This window comes from Nymphalis io, chromosome 12 (assembly GCF_905147045.1).
Source record: "Nymphalis io chromosome 12, ilAglIoxx1.1, whole genome shotgun sequence".
Classification (NCBI taxonomy): domain Eukaryota; kingdom Metazoa; phylum Arthropoda; class Insecta; order Lepidoptera; family Nymphalidae; genus Nymphalis; species Nymphalis io.
This window is the reverse complement of record NC_065899.1, coordinates 11,704,249-11,725,845: the sequence shown is the minus strand read 5'-3', so window position 1 is coordinate 11,725,845 and position 21,597 is coordinate 11,704,249. Positions and strand designations below refer to the sequence as shown.

The 21,597-nt window shown below is 31.1% G+C and overlaps 3 protein-coding genes across 3 annotated transcripts; all 3 read right to left on the bottom strand.

The window, feature by feature from the left end:
• Positions 1-455: 455 nt before the first annotated feature.
• On the bottom strand, positions 456-6,419 carry LOC126772503 (lysocardiolipin acyltransferase 1-like). The gene is made up of 7 exons (XM_050492900.1): positions 6,208-6,419; positions 5,876-5,982; positions 5,510-5,801; positions 4,537-4,733; positions 2,934-3,112; positions 1,825-1,928; positions 456-854 (listed from the first exon to the last, which is right to left on the bottom strand). The coding sequence occupies exons 1-7, from the start codon at positions 6,257-6,259 to the stop codon at positions 607-609; spliced, it is 1,179 nt and encodes a 392-aa protein (XP_050348857.1). The 5' UTR covers positions 6,260-6,419; the 3' UTR covers positions 456-606.
• A 522-nt stretch (positions 6,420-6,941) lies between these two features.
• On the bottom strand, positions 6,942-9,420 carry LOC126772498 (organic cation transporter protein-like). Its single transcript, XM_050492891.1, has 3 exons — positions 8,825-9,420; positions 7,937-8,344; positions 6,942-7,719 (listed from the first exon to the last, which is right to left on the bottom strand). Exons 1-3 carry the CDS (start codon positions 9,139-9,141, stop codon positions 6,987-6,989), a joined length of 1,458 nt encoding a protein of 485 aa, XP_050348848.1. The 5' UTR covers positions 9,142-9,420; the 3' UTR covers positions 6,942-6,986.
• A 6,913-nt stretch (positions 9,421-16,333) lies between these two features.
• On the bottom strand, positions 16,334-19,650 carry LOC126772495 (organic cation transporter-like protein). The gene is made up of 4 exons (XM_050492888.1): positions 19,435-19,650; positions 17,822-18,179; positions 17,201-17,608; positions 16,334-17,118 (listed from the first exon to the last, which is right to left on the bottom strand). Exons 1-4 carry the CDS (start codon positions 19,463-19,465, stop codon positions 16,416-16,418), a joined length of 1,500 nt encoding a protein of 499 aa, XP_050348845.1. The 5' UTR covers positions 19,466-19,650; the 3' UTR covers positions 16,334-16,415.
• Positions 19,651-21,597: the final 1,947 nt, after the last annotated feature.

The window sequence follows — 21,597 nt, the reverse complement described above, 5'->3', positions numbered from 1 at the left end:
TTTATATGCGTTATTTACATATGTAAAGTCATAAGGTAGTATTTATTAAATATCTATTACAAATACAATCAAATAACAAAACTCAAACAAAGGTTTTAATACCGCTTCCATTGATTAGTAAATTACTAATTATATAACAATAACATTGAATATATAATTAATATGTTCTTATGTCTTAATATGTTCTCAGTAACATTATATAAAATATATCGTATATCTTTATATTTACCTATCTATGCGTAAAGCATTGTTGAGGTCTGCCAGGGATATTATTCTAGATAGATAGATATCACATAACAAGAGTGATTGTTGTTGTGTTCCAGCATAACACAAGTCAAAAAACTACAAACACATAATAACTAAATGAAATAAATAATATAATCTAAATATCCAAAGATGAAAAATCAATAGTTTTTCTGAAACTTGTTAATCAGACAAACAAAAAAAAAAACAAGTCTTTATAGACGCAATATACTTTAATATTCATTATCAATATAATTGTGACTTATATCTTTAACAAAACACGTAGAAGATAGCTGAAAATCTAACGACAAAAAAAAAGTCCTAACACATCTGCAACACGTGCTTTCATAAATAGCACATTAGTTACCTAATATTTATTTTATCTAGAATTCTATATTGAATATTCTGAAAACCACCGAAAAATTTTGTTACAAGTATAAACAATAATGTGTGATATATAACCCAAAATTTAAATAATACGCTATAATACAGCCAATATATAAATAATACGTCGATAATAGTCCAGAATGCAAATGCTAATTTGGCAACTCCCAAAGAACGTGGCTCATTTCTCTTTGGCGCAGCATTCAACGTGAAGTCAATGAAAGAACCTGAAAATTAAAAAATAACGCAATTTGACGATGACATTCTTAAACACAGAAAACCGAATTAAATGTTTTTTATGAAATTATGTGAGAAATATTAATTCCGTACATCGCCAATTAGAATCTAAAATGTTTTGTCCCTTGCGCATGTAGTTACACTGGCTAGCCCACCCTACAAATCGGAACACCATAATTTATATTAAATATCCTGGGACATTATTCAAACTTGGTTATCTGAGCCCAAATTAAGAAGAGCTTGTACTATGGAAACCAGACAACTGATATACTACATATACTACTTTTCTTTTGTAAATACGTAATTATATAGATAATTTATTAATTAATAATTTTTCTGTTTGGCGATTGGATATATATGAAGGTTGCTTAGTGGTTTTAAAGCCATTACTTTCTAGTAGCTATATTCTACTAACTATGAAAATTATTAAATTTAATGGATAGTTAGATAAAAAAATTTGTCGAAGATTGCAGCGTTTAACTGCATAGAATAAAAAGTAAAAACTTAGACGAATGTAATATGTGTGCAATATACGTCGCCAGTTGTTCAAAGTAATATCGTCATACCAGCCAATAGCAGTTACAAAATAAAAGCCGATGGCGTAATTTTAATAATATAACCTAGTCATAGATTACTGAAACACATTAAAACAAATTCATAAGCAACAAATTAAATAAGAATCCTATAAAAGCATCAGTCATTATATGCGTTATATATAAAACAGCAGTACTTGGTATTGTTGTATTCTGGTTTAAAGGGTGAGTGAGCTAGTGTTATTACAGGCACAAGGGACATAAAATCTTAGTTCCCAAGGTTAGTGGCGCATTGGTGGTTTAAGCGATGGTTAACATTTCTTACAATATTGGTCACCACTTACCATCAGGTGACCCATATCAGGTGTCCGTCTACGTATTCTGTAAATATATATAAATTTATAGATATTAAAACGTTTCTTTTTACCGTCTTTATGAAATCTCTCAAGACTCGCATTCTTTTCCTTCCAACGATCTTGAAGCCAAGTTCTCAGCTCTTCCTCTTCGTATGGTAAATCTTCAATGTCGTAACTGTAATTTGTATTTAAAAGATTATACTAAGGATTGTAAGATTTAGTACATATAGATATTATCTATTTTACATATTTTATTCTGATATAACCGCAAACATACCGTTTGAACCTGCAATGTTCATGAGTCCAATACCTTATCGTCAGTATATGACTTTTGCCTTGTTTATTTAACTATCTACTATTATGTATTGATATTTATTGTTACAGAGTTCTCCGCATATACCCTACTCATATATAGCCTTGTGGCTTATCTAGTCAAAGATATTAGGATGAAACCATAGACAATTCAATACATTTTAAGCTGTCACGCAGAATAAAAATTTTTGATCGCGGTTAAACCATGAATAAATAATGCAAACCAAACAAAGATAGTGGAATATTTTTATTAACTAAGTCTGACGGAGAAACTCGATATTATCAAAGAAAATTAATTTGTCTATGCTATAAACACAGAAAAAATTTCATAGCGGTGACATAACAGCTCATACACACACACACACCAATTCATATATTATATACTTATTTACAAGACAGAGTTATCTGAACCGGTGTATGTACTCATGTAACTGTGTGCATCCGACGTTTTCTACAATATCACTAACACTAGTCAACATATAATAAATAAGTTCGGGTTTACAAATGTGTGTTAAAAATCTAAATCTAAAATATTATAAATGCGAAAGTGAGATTGTTTGATTTAAATTTTTTATACACGTTGGGGATACAGACAAGGACATAGGGTACCGAACTCCTGTAAGTACTTATTAATGTTTATATAATGTTTATACACCCTAAGATTAATTTATCCTTAATGTTATCTTTATTGAAATTTATATGCAAATACAATTTATTATGCGGCCACGATTATATCACGTCACAAAGCTTCAAATGACATATTGTCTGGTCAAGGTAATAAAAGCAGTCATACAATTTTATTAATAACAAAATACGCAATTTGATAGAACAATAAAAACTTATTTCCTATTCAAGATGAAATTATTACCGTTTGAAGTGGAAATGTACGTGCTTAGGCATTTTCCCATGCATTAAGTCCATTTCAGTCTGCGCGGGCGCATCGTAAGCAACAGTGACGTCATACACAGAGGCAAGTCCAGAATTTCGCAAGCGAGAACAAAGCACGGCCCAGCCCGTCGTGCGCGGATGCAAAACATACTCAAAGTTCTGTAACAGTAAAAAATAGTAACAGTATTTCATAAAGATTTACAAATTCGATGCGATTTTTTTTTATAGAATAGGAAGGCGGACCAGCATATGGGCCGTCTGATGGTAAGTGTTAACCATCGCTTACATCACCAATGCACCACTAACCTTGGGAACTAAGATGTTATGCCTGTAATTACACTGGCTCACTCACCCTTCAAACCGAAACACAACAATACCAAGTACTGCTGTTTTGCAGTAGAATATCTGATGATTGAGTGGTACCTACCCAGACGAGCTTGCACAAACCTCTTTGACAAAGGCTCTATTATGTTATACACTACATACAGTTCTTGTTTAATGTATGTTTATTTGTCTGTCTGTCTTCTGTCATTTATTCTACTCGTGCGAAACCGGGATGGGTAGTTTATTTGTAACTGTCATTTATTCTATTCGTGTGAAACCGGGACGGGTAGCTACCCATCCCGGTTTCGCATAAATGACTCGCTATCTTTCCTCATGATTCACTCCGTCCATTTGTGTAAATCGTATGAGAATCCGTTCGGTATTTTTTGACTTTATAGACTGATTGACAGACTGATGCAGCGAGAGACTTTGTTCTGTGAGTTCTTTGTTCAGCACTAATCTACTTAGCTACTTATATAAAATTAAATTTTTCTCCCAAAGTTCCGATAGCAAGTTTATCGAAATACAAAACTTCATTTGTCTCGAATCCATAATGAATACCATAATATAGAACTCGGTCAATGACATCACGTCAATTCAATGTCAATGTTGTCGATTTGTCTTTCGATCAAATATCTACTCGATGTTCGTCCCGATCATAATGTATTAAAATATTAACGACAACAGTACATTACTTAATTCCGAACAAAAAGGAAACGCGAATCAATTGATCCGTTTTTGTTCCCTATCTCTATTACGCCCCCATTCTCTCTCTCTCTCTCTCTCTCTCTCTCTCTCTCTCTCTCTTACTTTAAATTGGACTAACTACTCTTTAAAATAAATCTAAAATATTAAATTTTAACATATAGCTATAAATATCGATGTATTTTTGATTTAAATTTGATGTTAAATCTCTTTTATATCAGGCCAAGAATAAAATTTAAGCTAACCTGGTGAATTGTGTAATTGAATTTACTCAGATTTAATCAAAATATTTAGTAAAAATTTAGTTTTATGATATTTCTATACAAGCATTTATATATGTATTGAGATGCAAAATTAAAAAAAAAAATGCGAAAAGATTAATTTTAGATTTATATGACATTTATTATACACGATTCATATGCAGAAACCTCATTAATTAACCAACGACTTCGAAGCATATATTTATAAAGCAGCTAAAACCATGAACTTTAGAATTAGCATTGAAATCATAACAGAAACTCAATCGTATGATAAAACTTAGCATAATAGCTCACCGGTAATTGTCTTGATGAAGCAAATTTTTCACTACGACGTCTATTGTCCTCGCTCAAATCGGTTCCTTCCGGGAATAACACTACTTGTTGGTGGTATTTAAGTCTTTTATAATAATCGACAAACTGTGTCATGCTTACTTCATCCTGTTGCCAATTCCTCTTCACGTATAAGAAATAATTGAGCTGCATTATCCAGCCTACAGACGTAATTATATTTATCACAAGTTCAACCCACATTCATTAACCCGTATTGGAGCGTGAGTGGAGAGTGCTGGAATCGAAGCCTTCTCAAAAGGAAAGGAGGTCTTAGCCCAGCAAAGTGACATTTTCAAGTTGTTACTTGTTACTATTGCATGAGAAAAAAATATTAACTATAATTTAAAACTTTTTCTCAATGTTTTGAAGTTAGGTAAAACGGTTAAAACAGACTTTATATTGTTTTGGAATAATTGTCTACGTTTAGTTATTTACGTGAATGTAATATTTTAATTCAATCGATATGGTATCTGGATATAAATAGGAAAAGACAAAAAAGTTAAATATCTTTACTTCTTCCTTTTTTTAAACACATTTTTTGTATCGTTTATTTAAAATTAGAAATAAGAAAAGAGAATAAAAATCCAAATATACAAATTTAAATACATATTATGTTTTCCTCTTTTTTCAATAAACCTAATTATGCTCAAATTTCGACCAATGGTATAGTTTATAAGTTGTATGTTTGAGTCCATTTATTTAGAAAGGTTAAAGGCTATATTTTCACACTACGATCTTAAGTACCGGAACGGTTACTATAAACATTAAAACTGTATCAAAAGGCAAGTACGACCCAAATTTAATGTGGAAGCTGCGCGGCAGGGTTCGTATTTATAGTTAATTTATAACATAAATAAAACAAAGGGTGCGGATAACATTTACGTAATTATATCGGGCGAATTAAGTGTGCGATTGAAAGTTTCTTATATCAACTCACCCATTCCTGGAATCGTTTTAATTTCATCTTTCAAAACGAATTTTATTTTTCCTTTTCCTCTTGTGATAACATCAAATACGTCCCTTTTAAGTTCTGCCTTCTTAATATTTTTTTCTTTACATATACAGTCCGTGTTTCCATCACGTTTTTGAGTTGCGTGATATAGAGCTATCCACACGTAATTCCAATCCACTCTCGTACGATGGTTCATTACGATAATCGTCGTTTCATCTGGATTCACATGATCACCGTAATGATGCAGTTCCGTGTTGCAGCACCATTGAAATAATGCCTGAAGAAGTACCTCTCTAAGATTACAGTTATCGAATGTTTACAATTAAATATTATACTTCGATAATACTTTACCACTGGATACAGCTCCCATAGCGAGAAAAGTACATCCACTATTTTTCTATATAGTATATGTTTTATAAACATTAAATACAAAACTGGACAATAAAGTACGTAAAAACCTGAAATATATTTTAAATACAACAAACGTAAATTAATATTACATAAATTATAAAGGAGTTTACATAAATAGTTTAGAAAATTAATAAACATATCACAATAGCATTTTCTTAATGTCTGTAGTTTATCGTAGAAATTTCTTATTATGTCGTTCCACTTCAATTAAACAATCTCTTATATTTAACATTGAATGATCTATTTATATTAATAATTAAGTATTTTTTAACCTGCTAAAATGGTATAATACCATGCAGCACAAACCAGCACGCCTGTCGCCATGATGGCGGGCTTATACTGACGAGGGTTAAAGAAGCCCTAGCAAAATGTTCTAGATTAGAACCCTTATGAACTTAGTTTCATTACATAGGCTTTACACTCGCCTAATCGCCCTCTTTATGATTTTTTTATACTATTGTTAAAAATAAAATAAATATGCCTAAAATAGTCACGTAATTCTTTTTTAAAATATTCATTATGAAATTCAGTTATGCAAATAATAATATAAAAATTTAACAGCCTGGCTTATGTTTTCATTATGTGGTGAAAAATAAGTATGTATGCTCTCAATGGTACTCCATTGAGAGCATACATACTTATTTTTCACAGACATACAATACATATATACAATACAATACATCGGTACAATAATGGTAATATTCTAACACAGCGTCTTATTGTTTTTAAATGAGTTTTTGTCATTCATACAAACTTATATGATATCAGTTCAAATACAACGACTACCGAAAAAAAATGTATATTTATAATATTTAATACGGCATGTGTAGGTGACGACAGTGACGAATTTCTGTTTATTAGTTTATTAGAGTTTGTATAGTTGTGTGCTTTTATCGTAGCCATGTTTTGTAAATAAAATATTTCAGTTAATTAATCTGTATACATTTAATCTATATATTTTTTCTGCAATCAAGTATTTTACATTCCAGGAAAAACTTACCTTTAATTTAGGAAATAGAACAACAGTATCCTTTAATAACTACTATCTTTTTTAATTTATATGTTCTTCAGAAACCGTGCTCCGACCCCGAGAAGGCGAGTAAGTGTTACGGTGTGCGGTATCACTTTCTTCTATAGACATTACAAGGTCTGTTCCCTTTGTTTCCGGAAGAAATATACACAACACAGCAGCAATCATTGGAGGTACTCCAAATGCCACAGGAGCACACCACTTTCCGTAAATTCGAAAATCCGCAACGAAAGGTGCTATCATGGAACCAAATCGCGCCATCATCGACGAAATACCTATGGCAGCATTCCGTACAACCGTCGGAAACATTTCCGAACAATACAAGTAAAGAACAATGAATGTCATGAAACTAAATAAATCACCAACACAACTGACTATTAAAGTTCCAATATCGTCTGGAATTAAGACAATAGTTATGAGGCAAACACTACTTGCGATATTAAAACATATGGTTAGTATCTTCCTACCCATGAATTTAATTAGAGGAATTGCTAAAAAACACCCACTTAAACACACGCTACCGTTTGTCACTACATTAAAAAATATATTTCCTGTTAAACGGCTGATAAATTGGGAGACTCCATAATAGCAATATCCCGATACAAACCACGAAAATGACATTATGAATAAATTTTTTCTTAAGTAAGAATTACGAAATAAATCAAGAACTGTTTGCTTTCGACGTCTAAACGTTATAGAATCCAGTTGATATGTCTCAATTTCTTGCCGAATTCCATCTATTGAGAGATTGTTTCTGCAAAATATTGTTTAAAATTATTAAGAAGTTTGGAACTCCATACTAAATATCAAAAATAAATTGTAAAATAAATTGTTAGCAAATATAACTATTTCCAGTAACAATATTAGAATATTCATAAATATTATATTTTAAATATTAAATTCAATTAATTTAAAGCGACTATAATTACAACGAACGAAAATATGTTTCTTAACAATTGCTTAATACTAACATTTTGGCTATACGTTCCATAGCTGTAATGGCTTTGAAAGTTTTATTCTTTGACAATAGCCATCTGGGCGATTCGGGTAACATGCATGTATAAAACAGCTGAACCAAACCAGCCGCAGATATGCTTATTTGAAAATGCACATAGTCCCTTATATAATATCCAAAAAGAGCTAATATGATATGTCCAATTGTAAATGGAATGTGAAAAACTATAGACAGAGTTTCTCTGTGTACGCAGCCAATGAATTCCATCAGTAGAACAAATGAAACTACCATCACTCCGCCAACAGCAATACCCAAAAACATTCGTAACATTGTGAAGCTCCAGTATTCAGGCATAACAGCAGTCAGCAATCCGGTGAAAATTTCAAGAATAATAGCAACAAGCAATGATATTCTTCTACCAAATCTGCAAATATATTACTGTGTTATTACTCGAATGACGAATTATAGTTTGTGAAAATGTCGTCTAGAAGAAAATCAGGCCCATGTCAAAATCAGGAACGGTTTACGAGGTGCACCGAAGCGTAATACTGCCAAATTCCAAAGTCTGATAATTTAATGATAATTTATGTTATTTTTATAACCCGGTTTCGACCCAGCAAAATGAGCAAGGGATCCTATCCCATGGGTAATCTAACTAACTAGTTATTTACTACTTAACCTTGTTGACCTTTGTCTCTATAAAATCCAACTAGAAGCCGCTTTATTACACAACATTATCAATTAGGATAAAAAAAACATGAAATTATGTTAAAGTAAATAATATAATCTCACTTCGTATTGAAGATCTGCAACGCACTTAGAATGTTCAATTGACTTGACGGAAGGACTTTCAATAAAATATAACTTGACTCCAAATCATTTATCTATATGTGTTTTTACAAACCCATCAGATGCAAGACCAAAGGCAAGGCTTCCGATTAGAACACCGAATTGAAAAACTGTTTGATTGAAATCCTTTTGCCACGAATTATGACATATTAAATTCCATTCGGTTACAATAGTCCGAGTAAAGTCTGTTTTATCATAAACAGGGACGTCACAGCATGTTTTATTATGAGGGCAAATGTAATGCACAGGAGGAGCCAAAAATAATATAGCCATCTGATGAAAAGCAACAAGAAATTTACTTAAAAAAATCATAATGCAAAGATATATATGATACTTTCCGAAGTTGCCAATAAGAGCATTTATTTGCACCATGTTTAAAATTAGAAATATTAATAATAAATTTAATAATTTCACATGTTACAAGAAAATCCAGATGGTCAAGTCATGTGTAATCAAATCAAAAAAAACGTCTTTTATTCAACATAAAAGCATTACAGTTACGTATTGATTGTCAAATTAAAAGTTACCACCGGTTCGGAAAAGAAATACCTGAACTGATACGAACCGACGAAAGAAACGCAGCGGGTTTTTTTATATTTTTATCATGTCTTGTAATTGTTTACAAATATTTCAGTATAAAAGTATAGGTAATTTTTTTTTTTAATTGGTAAAATATGCATTGTGTGAACAACGTGAACATTTTCACTTTTATTTACATATTTCTTTCATTTGATATTGAAATTATTTTAATTCTAATGAAAAACCATTATAATTACAATATATACCATAAGAAAATGAAAGTTTAACCAACTTCAAAAATAATAAAAAATGCCTAGTACTAGGAACCGGCTTTAAGCATCTTTGTTCATATAAGCACTTTTAATAAGAACCCATTAAACTTTTTTTGATATTTTGCTTTGAGCTATTTTTTATTTTATTTATTTTTAAGGCATTTTTAGTTATATATAAAATTGATTTCATAGGGCAAATATATCTAAAAATTCATTTTAAGTAAGCAATAGGCATTAATGTGGGTACTAATGTGGGATAAGAAAGCTATTTTACTTGTAACCAAAGTGTATTATTACTGCATTGCAATTTGTAACTTGGAACCTTGGATCACTAGTTCTTATTAGTGATCGAAGCTTGGCACCAAGAAAATTACTCATAATAAAAACGTAATGATATTTCTGTACTGTGCCAATACATCGCTTTGAAAGTCCAATATAGGTATACATATCTAGTCATATCAATAAAGATACTGTAGGTTACTCTGTAAGAACAAACTCGAAACTCACCGCAGAAAACGGTCGAAAAAAATGTCAAAAAGTGATTTGCGACATTGATCGTAATAATTATATATATATATCTTGTCCAAATTGTAAAGTGTAATTGGTATACTATATTTTGCCTAAAAATTGCGTGACAAATTATTTGCATATATATATTTTTAAGCATTCCTATAAGTTAAACTGTTGAACCGATTGCGCAGAAAATAAACTTAAATATCTATAAATAATACCCAATTTTAATTAGTAATTGAAATCGTTAGTCACGTTATTGAAAAAAAAAACAATAAAAACCGTGTATCGCAGTTATTCTAAAATTAAAATCGATTAATCGGGATAAATCAATACCTAAACATACTATACGTCGAAAGAAAATTCATTTTATCTTTAAACTTCATTAAGTAAATTTTAAATCATCAAAATCAATCAAACCGTTTTCGAATAATCAATACACGTATATAAAAAATCTCACGTTAAGCACAAATAACTTACCTATCAGTAGTTTTAAATACTATGACTCAAAATAACATGTACGTTAAAATGGAACTAAGCAGCGAAGAATTTATTCTAAAACAACAATATCTATTATGTTCATGGTTAAAGCGGTTATTGTTATCATTTTTGTGGTTCGGTACAAGTAGATATATCCGTCGTTAATATATTCTTGTTATGTACGTAATCATTAATGAGCCAAGGTGAAGTTTAAAACCTAGTGACTATTTTACGACTTTCTTATGTTTCTTAAAAAAACTTTTTTTATGATATAAGTAGACGGACGAGCAGATGGGCCACCTGGTGGTAAGTGGTCACCATTACTTATAGACATTGGCGCCGTAAGAAACATTAACCATGCCACACATCACCAATGCGCCAACAACCTTGGGGACTAAGATGTTATGTCCTTTGTGCCTGTAGTTACAGTCTCTCACTCACCCTTCCAACCAGAACACAACCATACTAAGTATTGCTGTTTGGCGGTAGATTATGTGATGAGTGGGTGGTACCTATCCAGTATCTACCCAGCGTTATCGTAATCATATAAGTTCAAGAGACATTTTAACATATATTATAAACCCGCAGTGGATCAGCTTGAAATCCCCATAACACGAGGTTTTGCATAGCTGTGGGATATTAAGCTATAAATGGCATAAATGTAATCACACTTTGATGATATTTATAATATAAAATATAAAGCCGGGTACTCACTTACGGAAAACAGCATGTATTATATCTGATAGCGTAACAATACGACTCGTCTATTGTGTATTATTGAATTAGCTATCGAGCGAATACGCAGTAGGCGCAACGTGCTCATGCCAGCAAGGTAATTCGAATTTAATTTACCTTATTTCGATAGTCTAATTACTAGATCTATCTGTCACAAATTCCGAGGTCTTATTGTTAGGCTTAAACTCCAATCTGGGGGAAAATTCTACTAATCGTTATACGATTACGAGACGTTCCCGATTCAATTCCAATCCAACTTTGACTAATCTATATTTATTCGGGTCGAAACCGAACCTATATGATGTTACTATATAGCGTTATATCAAAATCAAACTTATTTAGTTACTTTTATACCAATAGTCCATAATTAAATTAAAGAAAAGGAACGGCAACGATTACGCTTCGATTCGATTGCGATAAAGTGACAATTTGTTAGTAAATTTGGGGCCCAGGCTAGAAAGGTTGTAGCAGTAATTAACGTAGATTCACTATAAAAGTAAGAAAAATTCTATCGCCGATTCAAATGGCGGGAAGCAAAGATAAATTAACAACTTTGACCTTGAATTGATATCAAATTTGATCGAGATCAAAAATAATCTTTAGTATTAGGGATTCAGGAAAAAATAGCCTTTTGAATGAGCGAATTTGATTTTGGAACTTGGGAAATTAATTGAAAGAGTATATAAATAATAAAGTGGATAGCGGTTTATTTCTTATACAGATATAATATTAATCTATAAGATCTCCTTACTAATATTTTACACGAGAAAGTGAGTAATAACCACATCACGAAATTTTGCATACAAGTTCTCAGGTGTATAGAGAGGGATATAAGAATAGGTACCTAGTAGGCTTAACGTATTGTAGGACGCCCTGTGACAAGATGGGCCGACGATTTAAAAAAGGTGGCAGGTTCGGGATGGATGCGGACTGCCCAAGATCGGGATGGTTGGCGTTCTATGGGGAAGACTTTCGTCCAGCAGTGGACGGCAAAAGGCTGAAAAAAAAAGGCTTAAATAAACTTTGTCCTCTTCTTACTGGTTACGACAAGCATAGTTGAAAGTGGTGCTTTCCACGGAGAGGAGGATGTTGAAGCGCACATTGTTTTTAGAATGGCAACATTATTTTACTTTGTCTACTTATAATTTTCTTTTTACCTACCTACAAATTATTCTTATTCAATATCTTTCTTGTAACGTCAATGAACAATAAATCTATCTCGAAAACAATAATTTTTTGATTTCCACAATACCAAAACGAATACATTTGGCCTGCGGCTTGAGGACGTAGATGTGTTGGAACATCAACGTCCTCAAGCCGCGGACGAAACCGCGGGCGAAAATATTAATATATTATACAGAAATTTACAGATATATAACTGTCTCAGCAGTGCTTTATGCTTCAGCTTTGCAACTAAAGATAAATCGTAACTTGTACTAATTGATTAGAAATTCTAATATATTATTATTCTTCAATGAAGCAGATTATTGATTTAATTATCACCCGTCAACTACGCTCTAATAACTTTACAAGATATCTTTTTTTTATTGTTAGCTTAATTACAATCTGCTTTTACATTTTTAATTAGTACCCTTACTTTCCTTATTCCATTCAAGTTTTTATGTCGAACAAATAATGTGTTATTGTTTTTTTGTCAAAGAGATAATATTATATTATTATAAATGACTGATTACATCCAACGGCCGTTCATTGACCTATGACATCACGCGTCCTCAAATGCATTACGGCCTGCATAAAGTAAACTCTTATTTTCAACGGAATACAACATCGTTTCTATAACAAAATTTCGCAGATATTTTTAACTTAAAAAAAAAACTATTAACAATATTTAAAAATATATTAATAATTCGGCAACATATTATACCTTTAAATATAGTATTTTAGTAATCGACCATCATGTATTTTTGCATATCTACACGTTGTCTGAGTTACACAAAAGAACATTACCAGTAACTTATATTAAGTGTTATCACTATTCAAAAGTTAAATCAAAATATACTTTTTTCAAACTCATACAGCACTTTTGAATTGTTACCGGATTTCATTAAATGTCAAATTAACGCCGTGTCGAATTTAAATTCTCACAAGAACCGTTAAAAAAGTCAATGATTACTCTTTTTCTGAAATGAAATTATCTTACAATCTATATACCTACAATCAAAACTATATATATCCTGTATGGAAATACTATACTTAATATGTATAGTATGTTATGTTTTTTTATTACATTTATTATATTATTAAAAAAATATTGACATATAAGAAGCGATAAATATTTTCCATATATGTTTAAAGTCACTCCTAAAAATACGATCACTGTTCTATAAAGTTTAACATTATGTAAGACGTCTGTATGTTGGCATTTAAAATAAATTATTAATCGTAAATAAATTTTGTACCGGTGTAAATTACACAATGTTTTCAGACAAATTTAAGAGAATGATCACAGAACATCACACAGATAGTAAGATTATTTGTAGGAAAGATAAATAAATGTCACATCATGTTTATCTAATCCCAAAAACGTGTATGTTCTCATTTATTAGTATATTTATTTAATATTATATAATACTCACAGAAGGAAACACATTTTTAACGGTTCGATTGGATCAAGTTGAAGATAAACCGGGTGCAGCGTTCCTTAATACAAAAGAACATTCTACCACATACTTTAACAAGAACTTGAATTGATATAAATAGATATTTCCTGCCTAACTATTACTCGCTGCGTAATCCTTACTAATATTAAAAGCGGATATGAGTTTGTTTGTTATCCAAAGGCTTGGTATTCACGTGGATACGCGCATAATGAGAACAAATTGTTGTTATCTATTATCACTAATTGGCACACATTGCTCTCACAGCGTATTGAATTGAGCTCCGTATAAAAATGTTAATACCTACTTGTGTTTCTTATTAAATGTGTTTTTAAATAATAAAATTAGATCTGCGGCGACATGATTATCATAATACTATCTCAAATGAAGTAAGAAGCTTATCATTTTTAGATAACTCTTTACTTAGCTACGGCGTATTCTTAATATGTTTGTGTCACGTATATATTGGGTATATTAATAGTTACTAGTTTTTGCCCGCAGCATCGCTCGCCTGGTGGCGGGGACAGGTATTAAGTGTGTATGTCCTTTTCTGTAGCTCTCCAAACGCGTATGAGATTACATAATTATTTGTTGGGTATTTAAGACATGAAATCGTAACACACAAATAAACAGACAAATAAAACAAAAAAACTCAATTTCGCATTTATGTTAGTTTTGTTGTATGTAATTTATGTTTATGTTAATATGCTTTCTTATATTGGTGTTGGTGTATCAGTATGAGAGAAAATATTTTCGTGTTTTTGAAATTATTCAACACATGTTTTAGACATGGTTTAGACCTAGTGGTTAGAACGCGTGAATCTTAACCTTAACCTTAACTTAACGGTGCAGGAAAACATTGTGAGGAAACCTGCATGTGTCTAATATCATTGAAATTCTGCCACGTGTGTTTTCTACCAACCCACATTGGAGAAGCATGGTGGAATAAGCTAAAAACCTTCTCCTCAAAAGGGAGAGGAGGTCTTAGCCCAGCAGTGGGACGTTAACAGGCTGTTACAGTTTGTTAAGCCTTTAAGTCTACAACTACTGTTACAATATAATAAAATTTACATTTATGAGATAAATTCTTTTTAAGATAAACGTAACGTACGACTTATGTTAATATTATATCATATACTTATCTCCAAACATTTCAACATTCATATCTGTTTTACTGTTATGTTTTCATCATGCGTATGTATTTTACGTACTTATTATATGACAAGCTAAGCGTAATGGTTTCGCACGTAAAAAATCGTCTTGTCATGATATAATAATAATAAATCCGAGACGGTTCAATGGCTAGAAACATGAATTTAACCCGAAGACTGCGAATTCAAAGCACGAATATCCTATACCTTAAATAAAGGAAAAGCAACGTTACAAAGTAAGCAAACTTCAGAGAGCTGTACAAATAAGTGGTCTTATTGAATAAATATTTATAAAAGAGCTATTATTTAAGAACAAATTCATAATTCACCAGCATTAACGAGAAATGTCAAAATTTATATATGCGACATAAATTTGAATGCGTCAGTTTGTTACCTCTATATTATAATCCCAGTTTACCTGCCTGCTTGGCTTACAAACTACTAGAAAATACAGTAAAGTAACAGCCTGTGAATGTCCCACTGCTGGGCTAAGGCCTCCTCTCCCTTTTTGAGGAAAAGGTTTTGGAGCCTATTCCACCACGGTGCTCCAATGCGGGCTGATGGAATACACATGTGGCAGAATTTCAGTGACATTAGGCACATGCAGGACTTCTCACGATGTTTTCCTTCACCGTCAAGTACGAGATGAATTATAATCACAAATTAAGTACATGAACTTCTAAACAAAAAGGAGAGGAGGCCTTAGTCTAGCACTGGGACATGCACAGGCTTTTACTTTTATAAACTCAAATTCCGTGGCACTTGATTCAATTTGAATCACTGGGCAATCTCGACCCTCAATACATACAATATATTTAGGAAAGTTAAAAAACAGCCTCACGCCTTGTTCTTGGAACTCATCTGTTCAAGCGGAATCTTGGTCAGGGTTAAAACACTAAACCTTTACGCCAAACAAGTAAATAGCTAGTTGTAATAAATATAAATACTGTATTTACTATCCTTGCAAAGTGGATTAATGATACTCCATCAGAGCTTATGATTTTAAGATAAAAATTTCTTGAAAATAAAAATGGGAAAGTTTCTATATCGTCATTTTGCCATAAACAAGTTCCAAGTATTGTGATTATAAGTTTTAAATAAACAAGCAATTAAATGTTTAATATAAACACTTTATTTTCCCCTCTTAGATAACATATTTTTGTATTATTTTTGGGCATATTTATTCTTATTTATAAAGTTTACGCAATCACTATTTGCCTCGATCAGATCTTAAGAACGAGTTTTAAAATCTTAGTTATAGGAAATAAAAAAAAATTAAAAGATTTCTTAAAATTTACTACAATACATATTTACATTTATCATCTATCTTAAAAATCATAATTTTTCATAAATATAATATTTTAACTTTTACTAGTTGTTGGTTTCTTTTTACCGAATTGTTCTCCCTCTTCGATCGTAGTCATCAACTCACAGCCTTTAGTCTCAGGGAGAACAAACGTTATACACGCTGCTACAAGTGGAAATATCGCAAAAATTAGTGGAGGCATCCAAAGAGCGACATCTCTCATCTCTATTACAAAAGGCGCTATCATCGAACCTACACGCGCCATCATTGAGGAAAACCCAAGAGCAGCGTTTCGTACCACTGTTGGAAATAATTCTGTACAATATAAGTATACTAATACGAAGACAATGAAGCTAGCTACTACTCCAATACTAGCGCAAATAACGGAACCTATACCTTCTGGAATAATACATAATATTAATAAACATAAGGCGCATATCGCGTTAAAAACTATCAAAATAGTTCTTCTGCCAATGACTTTCATTAATGGTATAGATGCTAAGGTTCCGAGTAAAGTAACGCTTGCACTGGCTGCTACGTTTACGAAAACATTACCACTTAATTGACCAACGTATTGTGACACTCCATAGAAACAGTAACTGCAAGTCAACCAGTTAAACGACATCGCCAAAATGTTTTTTCGGAGATTCGGTGTTCGAAAAAGGTCCAATATATTTCCTTTTTTAAGTTGATTTTCCTGAACTGATTCTTGATATAATTCAACATCTCTTCTTATGTTTTCAGTAGGACGATTATTTCTATAAAATATAAGACAATGTTAATGATAATAAGATATTTGTGACAGAATATTTTTATAAAAACATTTATTAAAATTCTTACACTTTAGCTACTCGTTCCAAAATTGAAATTGCTTCATCCGTTTTTTTTACTGCTATCAACCAACGTGGCGTTTCGGGTATTAAAAAGAAATATGTAAGGAGAATAATCCCTGGTACAGAAATCGCAAATTGGAACTCCTTAAAGTCTCTGAAGAAATAACCAAAAACTGGCAGCAACATGTGACCCATATTGAAAGGAACTTGATAAAGCGCCGAAATTACATCCCGATATTTTGTCCCAACAAATTCCATGATCATCACAAAACCGGTGACCATTGTACCTCCAACAGACATTCCTACTAAAAATCGAACGAACGTAAACGTCCAAAATTCTGGAACATATGCGGCTATTATGCCCATTGACACTTGAATGACCACGGCTAGTAACAGAGGTTTTTTCCTTCCAAACCTAAAACATAAAACGATATTATATTATTATATAATATTTAAACAATAAAAAAACCAAAAGGTACTTAAAAAACTAACACAATGTAAAGAATGACTAATTGCAAACCATAGATGTACAATAACAACGATACTAAAAAAATGAAATTATATTTATTTTTTTTACTGTTAAAAAAAAACATTAAAAAAATCGAAAATAATGCTCACGTTACCTTACCTATCAGAGGCCATTCCAAACAGCACACTGCCCAATAAAGTTCCAAGTTGAAACAACGTTTGCGTAAAACTAGTTAGCCATTTTCTATCACATATCAAATCCCATTCCATAATAATAGAGTTTGTAAATATCGAAGTATCATATTGCGGATTAGGACATGGGCAGGTTGCATTACTACTAGAACCAAAACAGTGGTATTCTACTTTTGGTGACAGGAATATAATGGCCATTTGGTGAAATGCCACCGGAAACTTTGATAAAAATATCAATAAACACAAGTATAACTGATATTTTCCGAAAGATCCTGTCACTCTTTGAATAAGATCTTGATTTGGAACATTTTGATTTGAACTTAGACCTGTAAATGAAAAAAAAAACACGGTAATAATTAAACACTAAAAAGTTATTAAATATCAATGAATAAACTAAAAACAATTCATCAACAAATAAAAACTGTACATTTATAAACATAGGCAATATCGTCATTGCTTGTTATTTATAATTATTTTATAGATAAAATTGTCATAAAGCATCAACTAAGCGTTACATTTCTGACGTTTAATTTAAAATTGTCTAAATTAAGTGAAAGTATTTCTAAAATGATTTACTTATGAATGAATATTATATACATTTTCTTATATTTATAATATTTATATCTTGCCTTTAGACTCACATGGGTCGGACATAATAAGAAACATAATTTATCAATAAATTATTGCTATAACGAGTTGTTCAACTTTCAAACCAATTAATATTACGTATCATAAGCACAGTGACAACTTATATACAGAATTAGGTATGTTTACAACAGATTTATGATATTTTATTACTTATTATATACCGCACAAGGAATAATTAATTGATAATTGATAGACATATCACCACGAAGGCACGCCAGTGATTTTTTCCACTGACAATTGCGTATGACTTATATGACGATAATCTCTCGTTTCTAAAAAAGTTATAATACTATTTTGACAATAATTTTCAAATAGCACTAAATAATAAATATACTTAATATAATTGACGCTTTTTAGAATTTTGCCTATCATGAGGGTACAAAAAAAATCTCATCGGATATATTTTTTTAATAATCATGCTAGTGATAGAAAATATTATTTTATAGTTACCAGTTATCCAAGGCTTTCAAACAATTATTTTAAGGTCGAATATAAACTCACACTCTATTATAACATTGAAAATAAGTTCAAGCGAATCTTAATTAATTAAACGTTTATTCTAATAATGGTTAATACATTCCACTTTCGATTAAAAACTGAATATAAAGATCTAGTGAATAAGTAAAAGATCTAATGAGTTAATCATACCAAAAATTTTATTAAAAAAATGTATGAATATTAATTAGACAGTATTAATCAGTCATAAAGTCATATATTGTAAAAAAAAAATTTTTTTTTCGGTTCACTTGCGCCACTTTTTATTATAACGTAACTTTTTTTATTTATTGATTCATGCAAATTTACAATTCGTTTAATTTAACATACAAAAGGAACCTGAATTGGTTGCCTTTACTTGTATCACCGTATGATCAAGGTTAAAGCCTCTGTATTTGCAAAAATGAGGTCGTATACTTTCACCGCAAACATTCTTACCATTTTCCTCTTTGTGATTTTGAAGCTCCATAGTTTGAGTCCGCTATCTGCACTATAACACTAGTAAGTAATCACGCACTTTCGTATCATTGGGGATAAGCGGTGAATGTTCACCCAATGGCATACAGCAACAGACTGGCTTTGGTATTCTTTAGTGTTTTTGATAATGCGCTCGCGCCACTGGTGCTCTCGCTTGTTTTCGCGATAGTACTGTCATTAAATGCATTTATACGTGATGTAGAAATATTTAAAAATATATAGCTTAACGTTTTGTAAATACAATACGAAATACTTAACGTAAACAATGAAGATCGACGATTAAAAAATAGCAGAAGGCATATATCGTTACTATTAATTTTATAAATGCAAAAGTGAGTTTGTTTATTTGTTACGCTTTCGTGTTTTAACTACTCAACCGATCATTGTGAAAAATTACACACGGGCTAAGCCACAGACGGAAACTAATGATCAATACAATTTAATGACTAAATTATGTTTTATATAACTACTAGCAGTATTTGAATATACTTATATCAAAAATATACCTGGGCATTCTGTAATTTTGAACGTAAAAAAACTAAAAAGTATACATTTTTTGTTTTTTTTGCGTTATACAGCCCGTTTTTTGAGGAAGTTTAAAGGGCATGTAATTTTACGCTATGACTTTAAGATGCAGAGCAATAATCATAAATGTCAATCGAAATAAGTAACTATATGTAAGTCTTATATAATCCACGCATAACGCGTGCAACACCGCAGGGAACAGCTACTAATTTACATTTAAAATAAACATTAATTTGTAGTAAAGTTATATAAAAATCATCAACTAAATTAGAAAATGAGTTACTATCAATAAATTGTTTTACAAGTAGCATATAATATCTAATAACGTTATAATATGTTATTATTATTTGTTTTATTTCACAAAACACACACACACATATAATATATTATATATGTTATTTATTTTATATAATATACACATCTGTTTATATTATATGAGATTTATATATTATATATTAAAGTACAAACTTTTTATCTCAAATTAACTCAAGGACGTAACTACCGCTGTCATAAAATCTTTCGTATTTACAGTAGTTTTAGAGTATATCCCAATAAGAATAAGAATAAACATAAAATAATTTCCTTTTTAATCTTATTTTCTTAAATAATTAAGGACATAAGATACAACTAGCAAGTCTATTCAAATATATATGTAGAACTTAATTCAATTAATAATTTTCTTAATTTTAAAAATTGATAAAACACTTCGAACAAGCCATATTAAATTGAGGTAACTACCTCGAAAACTGCCTGGTCGGTCTAGTTTATCGGCACCAAGGTCACCAAGGAGGAGTTTGGAATCATCTCCGTTCGTGTCGGATTGCTGTATGAGTTATAAGAAAGTTATAGAGAGTATTTGTGTATACACTTGTGCACTATAATATGCCCTGCACAGTTCGCTTGTCTTGAAATTTTTCAAAATCCGTCAGAAATTGGCGTAATAGGTATAATATTTTTGTCGTCATTAGAAATTTGTTGCTATAAATAAAATATATGCAAAGATAAAGATATTTTTAATGAACGACATAAAACTATAATAGTATGATAGGATAAAATTACTGTATGTAGCGCTTGCATAATCCGGGTATAACAATAAAACAAAACTTTCTTTAAAGTATGGATACGATTTAAAACTTAGTCATTTCTGAACCAACGTTCAAATTAAAATTATCGAAAAAAGGTAGACGAGTCCTAGACTAGAGGATCGACTAACCTAGCGTAGGACGACCTCCAACCAGGTAGTCTGAATACCTGAACGTGGGACCCGACTGAATGCGGAAGGCAGAGAACCGAGAGTTCTGGCGCGCCTGGCCAATGTCCAGTATTGGATTGCAATTGGCTGATGATGATCATAAAATAAAATAAATACTCTTAATTAGCTTAAATCTTAATTTTATCCGAGTGAAGTTGGGACCCGCCAGTTAGTTAAGTAGGTTTATAAACATAAAATGAATAAATAATAATTAGCGTGAAAATTGTGTTAAATTTTATATGCATAGTTCATAAGCGGTTGATAGTAGAGTACCTAATTGACGTAAAATGAAATTATAATTCTTTATTTTTTATTAAAATCTTAACAGATCAATTTTTTTTTTTATA

Excerpts from the sequence above, each read along its gene's own strand:
- LOC126772498 (XM_050492891.1), bottom strand. The coding sequence starts at position 9,141 with ATGGTGCAAATAAATGCTCTTATTGGCAACTTCGGAAAGTATCATATA. Across the intron at positions 8,345-8,824 it reads TTTGGTCTTGCATCTGATGG|ATTTGGTAGAAGAATATCAT; the intron begins GTTTGTAAAAAC and ends ATATATTTGCAG. Across the intron at positions 7,720-7,936 it reads ATGGAACGTATAGCCAAAAT|AAACAATCTCTCAATAGATG; the intron begins GTTAGTATTAAG and ends AATATTTTGCAG.
- LOC126772495 (XM_050492888.1), bottom strand. The coding sequence starts at position 19,465 with ATGGAGCTTCAAAATCACAAAGAGGAAAATG. Across the intron at positions 18,180-19,434 it reads AAATCACAAAGAGGAAAATG|GTCTAAGTTCAAATCAAAAT; the intron begins GTAAGAATGTTT and ends TTTCATTTACAG. Across the intron at positions 17,609-17,821 it reads TTTGGAATGGCCTCTGATAG|GTTTGGAAGGAAAAAACCTC; the intron begins GTAAGGTAACGT and ends TTTATGTTTTAG.
- LOC126772503 (XM_050492900.1), bottom strand. The coding sequence starts at position 6,259 with ATGGCGACAGGCGTGCTGGTTTGTGCTGCATGGTATTATACCATTTTA. Across the intron at positions 5,983-6,207 it reads GTATTATACCATTTTAGCAG|GTTTTTACGTACTTTATTGT; the intron begins GTTAAAAAATAC and ends AATATATTTCAG. Across the intron at positions 5,802-5,875 it reads TATGGGAGCTGTATCCAGTG|GCATTATTTCAATGGTGCTG; the intron begins GTAAAGTATTAT and ends GTACTTCTTCAG.